The following is a 12,163-nucleotide window of genomic DNA, read 5'->3' as shown; positions in this document are numbered from 1 at the left end:
CCAGGATCGTCCGAGACGATATTGAGATCGTCCGGGACGATCAGTGCCATGAAAAAGCTGATTTTTTAGGTGCAGTTCGTCTGTACGAACTGGATTTAGTACTGGACGAACTGAAGAAATTTGTGAAGAAATTTGTTATTTTCGTCTGTACGAACCTGGAAGGGTCGGGACGATCCGTCTGTACGAAATTTGTCCAGAGAGCAAGTCGTCCGGACGCTATTTAATTTCGTCTGTACGAAATTTTGCCAGAGGGCAAATTGTCTCGGGACGAATATTGGATCGTCCGGGACGATCAGTGTTGATAAATATCCGATTGAGATATTTTGGATTCATTTGAAGAGAGAGAAGGAGAAGGCAAGAGAGAGAAAGAGAAAGAAAAGCAAAGGAAAAGCTTGGTTTTGGAGCCCGCGGAGAGCTTTTCTTCGACGACGCAGTTGGAAGATTTGTTTGTCTCGCGGTAAGGACTCCGAATCCTATTTCTGTTTTCGAAGATTTTGTGTTTTAGTATTTTTCTATTCAGTTTTGTGTTTCCGTTACCGAATTTCTTGCATATCTTTGGAATGACGAAAGTTTTACCGCGCAACTTTTGATATGTTTCTGATATGATATGTCTGAACGTTTTGAGTATTTTCTGTAAAATTTCTACCGGTTATTTTGGGTTCTGTGTGATTTTTATCGAATAGAAAATTATCAGGATGTTGCAAAATGTTGTCTCAGTACGATAAAAGTCTTATAATGTTGTTGTGGATATTCTGGGGTAATTTGGTAAATTTCTGAATCTGTGATTTCTGTGTAAATTCCGTATACTGCCGTTATGCCGCTGACGAGTTTTCTGACGAAATCCGATTTTCTGATTTGAATGTTTTACGATAGTGGACATGATGCAAGCATAATAACTCTCCTACAAACATATCGAAGGGGACTGCATCAGATGTACAAGAAGGAATTATGATACGATAGCTCATATACAAGAAAGAATCAGTAGCCCACTACTAGCGTGCAAATCTATATGTGAATGAAGGAAACTTGTCATGCCATCGTAGTCCACATATGGGTGATGATTAGTGACATACATCCAACATGATAGAGCCCCTTGCAAACATACATAGTGCATCATGCAGTGAGTGTGAACTCTTGCTAGCAATGACGGGAGAGCTGCTGTATGTGCAACAATGATAGTCAGCAACAAACAATGAATGCAATAATGCCCTACAATTAATATCCATTCATCGACAGACAAATGCAGTGATCCCTTACAAGAAAGATCAGATGATCAATATATAATGCTCATATCAATAATACCCTACAAGCAAAAGATACATATGTGCATTGAATGATAACCTGCCGGCTAACATGCACATGGAACCAGTGATGAATGCAACACAAATAGTAGCCTACATAAGCATGCTAGCGTACAATACCTGCTTGCAAATAATAATATTCCCTGCGAACATCCACAAGCAGTGGTGATAGTATATGTTGCAAGGGTGTTGAGTCCCTTGTGAACATAGATACAGATGCAACATGATGTTTTGTGAGCAGAGACTAAAGATTGCAGCAAATACAGGAGTACTACAATAAATGCAAGCGCCTTCGAGTCGTTGTAGAAAACCCTTGCAGTTAACAACCACACTAAGAAGAAGCACGCTCATTTTACACTAGACTCGAAGATTTTGTTGATTAAGTATAACTAAGTCCTCCAATTGATAACTCTAGAGGCTCTGATAGTGACAGTTGGGATAAAGGCAACTCGATGTAAGGAGAAAGCCCGCCGACATATTGCCATAGGAATGTCCTAATCGTGGCACTAAGCATGCAAGGTTGAATGATTCTGTAGAGTTAAAGAATGATTAGTTGAAAATATGTCTCTATTGGAGGGTATATCAAAGCTGATTTGGATGGATGTACCATTGAGGCTTGTATATTTTATCATCTTTGCAGAATTACTGAGGCTTCTAGAGAAATACCACATTATTTGAATAAATGACAAATAGCCGGAGATCAAACTTCACAACCTAATGTCCTACATGTGCACCATTAAATGTTACAGCTGCAGGTTGAAGGGAGTTGCTCTTGGTTGCTATGTCAAGGGCCGCAAGAAAAGTCTCCATGTCTCATGTGCATATCAGATGCTAGAATGTCGTTAGGATACTAAAAAATATATTGTGCTTTTTTCTATTCATGCTTCAAGGAAATCACCTTATGGCAAGCTAAGGTGGGGAAGCTTAACATCGCACAAACTTCAGTGACTTCATTGAATCTTCCTATAAATGCAACTTGAAGGACCTTGCAATTGAAGCCATGGATCGCCGAGGCATTAGCTCTGAGAGTAGGAACTGTTGTTCACCATACATTATTTTTTAATGTTGCTGCTGATGATCTACAAATTTTGTACGAAGATGCGCTGCTAAATGACTCCACCGGATTCGTAATATTCATACAAGCATACATAAGGCATCTACAAGCTTCTAAATAAAATGTTGTACACACTCAAATGATAATCATTCATATGATTGTTTATTGCCAAATATTTTAAAATGTTCTCGTACATGAATTGCAACAGACATAATAATTCATACAAACATGTCATTCAGCATCGCACTATGCATTATACTATAATAGTGCATCACATTTACATGCTAACATATTGCACATGCATATAGTCGTAACATGCATAATGCATCATAACAAATGTGTCATTCAGTATGCAGGTTGTGTTATGCGCATACACATCGCATCATAGAAAATGCATTACGCAGACACGTTATTCAACCCGTGAAATGTATTACGCATCAACAGCGTGCCCTCGCTAGCATGCAGATACATTATGCACTACATGCAAGCGTCGAATTATCATGCAAATATGTCACGCGGGAAAATCGACGATGTATAGATACATTATGCATGCATTTTGCACAAATGTACTATGCACCATGTTAATGCGCTGCGCTATGCGGGCAAATCGATCGGGAGGTTTTGCTGCCAAATTGCACCATTACATTACGGTCATGGTCAAATCCAATATGCTCCCCAGTGGCGCTAAATCTTTAAGTGATGAATCAATATGATATAATCGACAGAGCATAAAGCCTTATGTTAGCTAAGGTGGATTCAAATTTGTCCTCTTAGACAAATATTCACCATAGGTCTATAAGGTTCTCTTGGACGAAGCAAACCAATGCTGCCGACAAAGATTCTTATGTCAAGTTGGGTCGACTATCTCCTCTGACTAAGTAGATTAGGGACCATGATGATCCGGGGCTACATAACCAAGGAATCTTGATCGGGTTCATCATCATTCCCCCCGGCGTCCACTATTCGCTTTAAATGCAAGGTGGTGAATTTTTAATTTTAAATGTCAAATTTTCAAATACCAAATCATGATGCTACTATACGCCAGATGCTTTGCATTTATTTGATGACTAATCTTAATCGAAACTTTTCTCTCATTACCGGGAGGAGTAATTAACATAGTGGGTTGCGCCTATAGGAAACCTGTGCTCATATCATAAAGTCCTCACAAAATTAGGGCGAAATTTATGGGTAATGTCTTATTTAAAACTCAATATGCATTCTGAAAATTTGCCTCGGAACATACTTGTTAAAACTCTCCCTGATAACCTGAAGAAAGAAAAAAAGGGGTTGCGGAGAGGTCGGGGCTTGAATTTTCAGAGCCCACATTTTACTATTCTTGTATTGCATATGCTGAAAATTTCTGTAAATGTTTGTATAGGTAGGGATCAATCTAATGGAAATAGCATAGTTATTTTCTCCTTTCTATCACTCTTTTGGAGTATCAGAGTCACCGTCCTCAGCTCGTCTTCCTGATCCGGCTCTACCTCTACCTGGCCTTTCTTCAGCTCCCTGGCCTCTCTCTCCCTATCTCTCCTATCAACGTCCCTGCTGCCTCGACAATCATGCCAGTATTCATTGAATAGACCATGCATTCCTTGTGCAGAAAAAGGCAGCAACGGAAATCTTCAACTCCTCTTTCTCATTATTCTTTTTGACAACTTAATAGGATTCCTTCAACAGTCGCTACCTCATGCATTACAACTATTTAAATTAAATATTTGTTATATTAAAAACTGAGATAATCAGAATTTTATTTTTAATAATTTTATGGTTGAAATATTCATCACAAAGAAATGAACCGAATAAGTCAAAATCATTGATTCTTTCTAGCATCATTAAACTATGAAATTTTAGAAATTTTAAGATTTGCTATTTCATCATAAGCATGATAATTTTAATTGGAAAAGAAAAAAAAATTATGATTTTAAAATTTACATAATTTCAAAAAGTAGTTTGAAATTAAACATATAAGCTTAGTTGGAAGCCTAAGCTCTCAACCAATAGGTCAAGGAGAGTTGTGTAACTCCTCTTTCTCATTATTCTTTTTGATAACTTAATAGGATTCCTTCAACAGTCGCTACCTCATGCATTACAACTATTTAAATTAAATATTTGTTATACTAAATATAAGAAATTAAATATTTATAAAATCTTCTAATAAAAAATTTTTAGGTCTATCTCTACCTTATTAATGTAGGTTGGATCTAATATGTCTATTCTTTAATCGGGTCATCCGAAGACTGATGCTTTATGTGACCAAATCATCACAATAATTTTATTGGTCCCTAGAGCTACTTCAACCTTGTCATGCATATACTCATTTTACTATTGTAAAGCTCTTCTCCATCTGAGTAGTACTATATTTTATGCTTCTCTTCTCTTTTAATGACCAATATTTTGTGTCATAAAACATTGTAGGTCTAACCACCCTCTTATAACGTTTAGGGTGATCCTAATCAGTGATAAATATGAAAAAAATTAGAAATTTAAAAAAGTATTTCTAGTGTTTGATCAACCTTAAATTTTCAAAAATTTGACGTGTTACAAAATTATTATTGAAATCAATGAAATTTGATTATTGTATACATTTTTTTGTTTTTTTATCATAACTAATAACATATCTTAAATTTAAAATTTGTATGAAATGACATATATGGAAACAAAAAGGAAGAGTATAAACAATCTCCTCTTAAAACATTATAATTATATCCCATTACTTCATAAGAGACGTGTGCCAAAGAGCATAAACATTTTATATTTATATTGATTTTGATGGTATTTTCGTTTCTTAGCGTAGATTCGGTTATTCTGACAGAGAGAGAAAAAGTATGTTATTGAATAAAATACCACCATATATTCAAATATGATTGGATCATTATTTACTTGTATATGTTGAATGTTCAAACTAATTCAGTATGATTTGATTAAATATATAGTCTATTGATAACAATAATAATTCCACCGCTATAGAAGTCTTGACCCTCTCTAATTGTCTCCAAAAGTTTTTAATTTAATATTCGAATAATTTTAGATCTAAACAAAAATGTCAATATTTGCGATAAATTAATTCCTTCACCCTTCACAAAGGAAGCTTCTCTGTGCTGTAATCGTTGCAAGTTGCAGTATATGTAATTGAAGCGTGGAAGTCAAGCCATCTATTCATTGGAATTCCACAAATGAATTGGCTAATATATATTTTTTTATTACATGAATTGTTATTTTTTAATTGTATTTTATTAAGGGATATCTTATTTTATTTAAATTTAATAATATTTTTTAAAACTATTTTCTAACTTACTCTTTAATTAAAATTCGAATAATTTTGCAACTAAAAAATCATGCAAAGCTTCTTCTCCATGCAAGTTACTATGTTATTGACGCTAAAAATATGGTGAATTTTATGATATTCCATCTGACCAATTGACTTTTTATATAGTGAGAATTGAATAACGATTCGTTTTTTTATATATAAATTCATGAAGGCATGTGTGCCTTCTCTTCCATACTAGATAGTACGTAGAAAGGTCCTTAATTTCTTCACAAATAATCGTGATTCAATGGAAGAAATTCTCATCAGTCTCTTGTTCATTTTATGTTTATCTCCCTGCTCCCAATCATTCGCAAGTGTCAACAACACAGTGGACTACAAATCACTTGTTGATATCAAGGATCAGTTCCTGAAGCAAAGCAATTCTGCTTCTTCTGCCACTTTCATGAGCTCATGGAACGAAGCTAATCCATTTTGTTCATGGGAAGGAGTCACATGCGGGCACGAGCACTCAGATAGAGTCACAGCATTGGATCTCAGCTCCATCGGTTTGGCTGGTCCTCTTCCTCCTGCCATAGCCAATCTCACCTTCCTCAAAAGTCTCGATCTCAGTAACAATGGCATCTATGGTGAGATCCCTCTATATCTCGCTCGCTTGCAACGACTCGAACATCTCAACCTGAGTTTTAACTCGTTTCATGGAGACATCCCTGCCATTCTGGTGACTAATAGTTCTGTGTTTCAAGTTCTAGATCTCTGCTGCAATAAACTCACAGGAAAAATCCCTCTTTTTATCAACTCTGTGTCTCCGCTCAACTACTTGGGCTTTGATAACAACATCATCACAGGCAAAATTCCAGCTTCAATTGGCAATCTCACCTTCTTGGAAGGTCTCTATGCTACTTATAATAATCTAGAGGGAGAGATTCCAGTAGAGATTGGTGGCCTCCGTAGCTTACAAGTCTTCAGAGTGGGTGAGAATAATCTTTTAGGTAACATTCCTTCTTCATTCTACAACCTGTCATCGCTGCGCATAATTTCATTGGCAAATAATCACCTCTCTGGTGGCATTTCGTCTGACATCGCCCAAGCTTTTCCAAACCTAGAAATCTTATATATTGCTAGAAATCATTTCATCGGCTCACTTGAAATTCTTCAAAATGTTACCAGTCTCGAGCGTTTGGACATCGGGGTAAATAATTTCACAGGAGTGGTGCCACCATATTTTGGGAAAATGCAGAATCTTGTATACCTCAATATGCAACGAAATGAACTTAAAGCCATTGATGCACAAGACTGGAGATTTATTGATTCTTTAACTAATTGCACAAGCTTAGAAATGTTAAGTCTTTATCATAATAACTTTGGTGGAATGCTTCCAAAATCATTTTGGAACCTCTCTATTGAGCTTCGAGATATAACATTAGGACTCAATAATATTTCAGGAAGCATTCCTTTTGAACTTGGAAGGTACACCAATTTGATTAATTTTGGGATGGAGGGAAATCTTCTGAGTGGTTTTATACCCGAGAGCATTGGAAAACTTAAGAGCCTACAAGTGGTATCCCTAGATCAGAATAATCTTCATGGAATTATTCCTTACTCCTTAAGCAATCTCACTATACTTACCAATTTGTGGTTGGCATTTAATCAATTAACTGGTACCATACCCTCAAGCATACAAAATCTTCAAAATCTCAATGATTTGGATCTCAGACATAATAATTTAACTGGCTTGATTCCAAAAGAACTTTTTCTCATCCCCTCTTTATCAAATACTTTATTATTATCATATAATTCTTTAACTGGGTCTCTACCTTTCGAGGTTGGTCATCTAGTAAATATCATGTCACTTGATTTTTCTCATAATAAATTAAATGGAGAAATTCCAACATCACTTGGAAGTTGTCAATTATTGCATGAATTATATATGGGTGCTAACTTCTTTTATGGCCCTATTCCTATTTCTCTAAGCAATATGAAGAGTCTTGAAATGCTAGACCTTTCGCATAATAATTTATCAGGGTCTATTCCTCAATCTCTTCAAAATCTTATCTACCTTAAGTACTTGGATCTTTCATTTAATAGCCTTGAAGGTGAGGTGCCATACAAAGGTGTCTTTGCAAATTCTTCAACAATCTCCCTCATTGGAAATGAAAAGATTTGTGGAGGAATTCCAAAACTTCATTTGCAAGAATGTGTTTTCAATTCAAAGTCAACAAAAAGAAAAAGTCATCATTTAATCAAAATCATTGTCCCAATTCTTAGCTTTCTTGTTTTGTTATTGGCTTTTTTGTTGTGCTATACTTTACTCTATAAAAAACAAAAACAAAGTGGCCGAAGAAGAAATTTGTCAAACTCATCTTTGAGCACTCCATTTCCAAGAATTTCCTATGCAAAATTAGCCAGAGCTACGAATGGTTTCTCCAGTTCATATTTAGTAGGAAATGGACGGTTTGGCTCCGTCTACAAAGGCACCCTAAAAGATTATCAAGCTATTGTGGCTATCAAAGTTTTCAAACTTGAGGTCCATGGAGCTTTTAAGAGTTTCATATCTGAATGTGATACATTAAGAAGTATAAGACATCATAATCTTGTGAGGATCCTAACGTCTTGTTCGAGCATTGATCAACAAGGAAGAGATTTTAAAGCTTTGATTTTTGAGTTCATGCCAAAGGGAAACTTGGACATGTGGCTCCATCGAGATTATGAAAAAGATGGAGATGATGTTCTTTCTTTAGAAAAGAGATTGGACATTATCATCAATATTGCTGATGCTTTGGAATATCTTCATCATAGTTGTGAACCATCAATCATTCATTGTGATGTGAAGCCAAGCAACATCTTGCTTGACAATAACATGATTGCACATGTAGGAGATTTTGGACTCTCAAGAATGATTTCTGAGGCTATGAGCACGACACTTCAAGATTATTCTGACAAAAGTGAGATTAAAGGAACAATTGTCTATTTTGCTCCAGGTAATGCCATGATTCCTCTTCTTTGTGCTATAATTAAGCATGTCATTATCTTTCAATATGATGTGTGTGCTCTTTTAAAGTAATATTTTCTTAAAACTATATACATTCCTTTTTATTTGTAGAATATGCTGAAGGAGCTCGCCCGTCTACCTCTACAGATGTTTATAGTTTTGGAATAATAATACTGGAAATGCTTACCGGAAGGCGACCTACTGATGATATTTTCAAGGATAACTTAACTCTATACAATCACGTCAAAATGGTATTTCCTCATAGAATCAATGATATCGTCGATCTTAAAATGTTTACAGAAGAGCAAATTGATGCCAATAAGAGTAGTTTCTCGAGCATCCAAAGATGTTTGCTTTCTTTGGCTGAAGTGGGTCTTTTATGCTCAACTTCATTATCAGAAAAAAGGCCGGGCATGAGAGAGGTTGCTACCAAATTACATGCAATTAGAGTTTCTTATCTTCAATCTGATGAAAATAGTGGAGTGAAATAGTAGTTCTTCATTTGTTTTAGGTCTCTTCTTTCCTGCGACTTAGCTTTTGATAAATAATTAGATAAGTAAAGTTGTTACATACATTTAAATTAATCTCTTATTTCCTTGATCATGAAATACGATTGCAGTGCTGTTACTACCAAATTACATATTATTTTATTTTATTTTTTTATTTTGAGCTTTTTTGTTTCATGTTTTGACAAAAGTTGTATTAATTTTTTTTTTTCAAGTTTAGAGATATAGAGTTGCTCAGATTCAAAGGCCTTGGAGATTCTTACTTGAAATACTCAAGATGAAAAAGAAAAAAAAAAAAATCACAGGGCAACGGATAATCAAAGTAGATATACCACTCATGATTCAAGATTATAAAGGTGCTCCCTCCCTCAAAAGTGTTAATTAGACGTATTAAGCTTAAAGAGGGGGGAGAGAGACGAAGATAGGAGAGAGGGAGAGAGAGTGCCGATGGAGAGAGAGAGAGATAGCGAAAGAGGGAGAGAGAAAGAGCTGACGCAGGAGAGAGAGGAAGAGAGCTAACACTACAGGAAATTCATGAAATACATACGGCATTCCGGCGGCTCAATAATCGCCGGAAATTCTAGAGGTTAAGCTGACAGATTGACAATTGGTAATAATCAGGGGCTATATCGACAGATTGAGTGCCAAAATTTTTGGCGGTTATTGAGCCGCCAGAAATCTCATCGGTTTATCCTATGCTTGACGCAATAACTGGCGGATTGACTGCTAGTTTGAGCCATATTTTTCATCTACTTGCTCTTTTTCCACATTTAAACATGTATACTCATTTTGTTCCATCCTAGAGCCCTCTCGTCGCTGCAGCTCCAACCGAGCTTCGGCCTTACCGAGGTCGGCATTGATCTTCATCTCCCTAGCCATAAGTGATCAACTCTCCTTCCTTGTTCTTCTTGATAAACAAAGTGATAAGCAAGCCCACATATCGCTTCATGCTTCCAGTACTCTGCCACGGTAACAGAGACCTTTTTCCTGACTGTAAATCTTCACCGTTAATGTTCAACTGATCCATCTCTACCGTTCAAGTGCTGTCATGCTCTTGATTATATAGCTTGTAACAGCAACGCAAAAGCCCAAGAGAAGAAATGCTTTTCACTGTTCATTCTCTCGTTCCTTCCTCTATGCTTCTTGTCTTGTGCTCTTTCTGTTTTGCAGATTGAAGATAATCAGTTGAAGCAAAGTTCACATGGTATCAGAGCAAGTTTAGTGCCTTGCGGCTGTATTTCGTTTTCTTCTCCTTTGCAATGGAAAACCCTTCTCAATCTTCTACATCTTCTCAAACTTCCTCAACTATCAAAATGGGCGATGTTCCTATTCCGCCTCAGTTAAAGTTTCTCATGACAAATGTGAAATCAGTACTCAATATTCAGCTTACAGCCGAAAATTATCCGCTGTGGAAGTCGCAAATTCTGAAACTGTTAACTGCGAATGGATTTGAAGGTTTTTTTGATGGTTCTTGTGTCAAACCTCCTAAACTTATTACCTCTGCTACTAATCTTCAACCAAATCTTGAATATTACTCTTGGTTACTTATTGATCAGAATTTAGCCGTGTTCTTTATTCGACCATTTCTACTACCTTTCTTCCTTACGTTTTGTCGCTGGATTCCTGTTGTGAAATTTGGCAAACCATTGAGCGCCGACTGCAGGCTACCAATCGCTCAAGGATTCTTCAACTGAAGAATGAATTAAATCACATTTCCATGAAAGACAAAACCATGATGCAGTATTTATCTGAAATTAAAGGCAAGGTCGACGCGATAGGTTCGTCTGGTTCCCCATTGTCTTCTGATGACATTATAATGTATACCCTCAATGGCTTACCCAGCGCCTATCAGGGTTTTAAAATTGCGATAAGAACTAATTTGAATCCAATGAGTTTGGATGATTTCTACGCACTTCTTTGTAGCGAAGAAATCAATTTAGCAGCTGAATCTGTCCGCGAATTATCTCTGTCATCGGAATCTCTACAAGCATTAACAGCTCAATGTGGTCGCTCGCGTGGCCGTGGTTATCGTGGAAGAAACACATCTCGACCTCCTCGCGGCAGAACAAATGCTTCCCGAAGTACTCCGTCCACAGCTTCACCAGTGGAATGTCAAATTTGCGGCAAATATAGTCATTCAGCTGTTAAGTGCCGGTACCGTGGTGATTTCACCTATCAATAACCTACTTCTGCTTACTTCGCTGAGCTTCCACCATCGTCTTCCGATTGGTTACTTGACATAGGAGCTACTGCACATCTCACGGCTGATTCAAACCAGATGTACAATGTCCGATCGTATAAGGGTGATAAGAAGGTCATGGTTGGTAATGGGGATCTTCTCCCAATAACTCATACTGGTCAAGGTTTATTACCCACTCCTAGCCGTAAGCTTTATCTTTCTCCTCTTCATCTTGTTCCTCATTTAACCAAAAATTTAATTTCTGTCAAACGTCTTACTACCGATAATTCTTGTACTGTTACGTTTGATTCTAATGTTATCGTATTCAGGACCCGAAGAACAACCAAACTCTCCTTCACGGTCCTAGCTACTTCTCGAGGACTATCCTCTTCAAACTAAGCAAGGCCGTTCTCGGGTCGAATCTACCTTTTCAGCCATTAGCTCAAATATTCAACTCTGGCATCGACGTCTTGGTCATCCGTCTCATCCTGTTCTTCTACAGCTCCCGAAATATTGTGATCGTTCCTTATGTTTGTCTTGTCGTCCACTAGTCAATGTAACACTTGTGATCGTTCTAAAAGTCACAAGTTACCGTTTGTTGCTTCTTTATCTAGATCTTCTCATGTTTTAGCTTTAATACATAGCGATGTATGGGGTCCATCACCCTTTCTATCAATACATGGTTTTAATATTATGTGTTGTTTGTGGATGACTTCTCGCTTATACTTGCTATATCCATTAAAGCAAAATCTGATTTGGCAACTATTTTTTCTTCAGTTAAACGTTTAGTTGAAAAATCAATTCAATAAACTGTGACCTCTTTTTCGGCATCGATCACTTATTAGTGTCTTGTCTTGCATTTT

General features: G+C 36.7%; 1 protein-coding gene across 1 annotated transcript in view; it reads left to right on the top strand.

The window, feature by feature from the left end:
• The first annotated feature begins 5,893 nt into the window (after positions 1 to 5,893).
• LOC110106294 overlaps positions 5,894 to 12,163 on the top strand; it is a 24,580-nt gene continuing 18,310 nt past the window's right edge. The window contains exons 1-7 of the mRNA XM_028697906.1: positions 5,894 to 8,604; positions 8,727 to 9,105; positions 10,198 to 10,325; positions 10,493 to 10,576; positions 10,678 to 11,283; positions 11,365 to 11,534; positions 11,630 to 11,830. Coding sequence (XP_028553739.1) covers positions 5,913 to 8,604; positions 8,727 to 9,105; positions 10,198 to 10,325; positions 10,493 to 10,576; positions 10,678 to 11,283; positions 11,365 to 11,534; positions 11,630 to 11,830 — 4,260 coding nt within the window. The 5' untranslated portion in view covers positions 5,894 to 5,912. The remainder of the gene's footprint in view (positions 8,605 to 8,726; positions 9,106 to 10,197; positions 10,326 to 10,492; positions 10,577 to 10,677; positions 11,284 to 11,364; positions 11,535 to 11,629; positions 11,831 to 12,163) is intronic.

Source organism: Dendrobium catenatum, unplaced genomic scaffold (assembly GCF_001605985.2).
Source record: "Dendrobium catenatum unplaced genomic scaffold, ASM160598v2 fragScaff_scaffold_1021, whole genome shotgun sequence".
In the NCBI taxonomy this organism is placed as follows: Eukaryota; Viridiplantae; Streptophyta; class Magnoliopsida; order Asparagales; family Orchidaceae; genus Dendrobium; species Dendrobium catenatum.
This window is presented reverse-complemented; position numbering and strand designations above follow the sequence as displayed.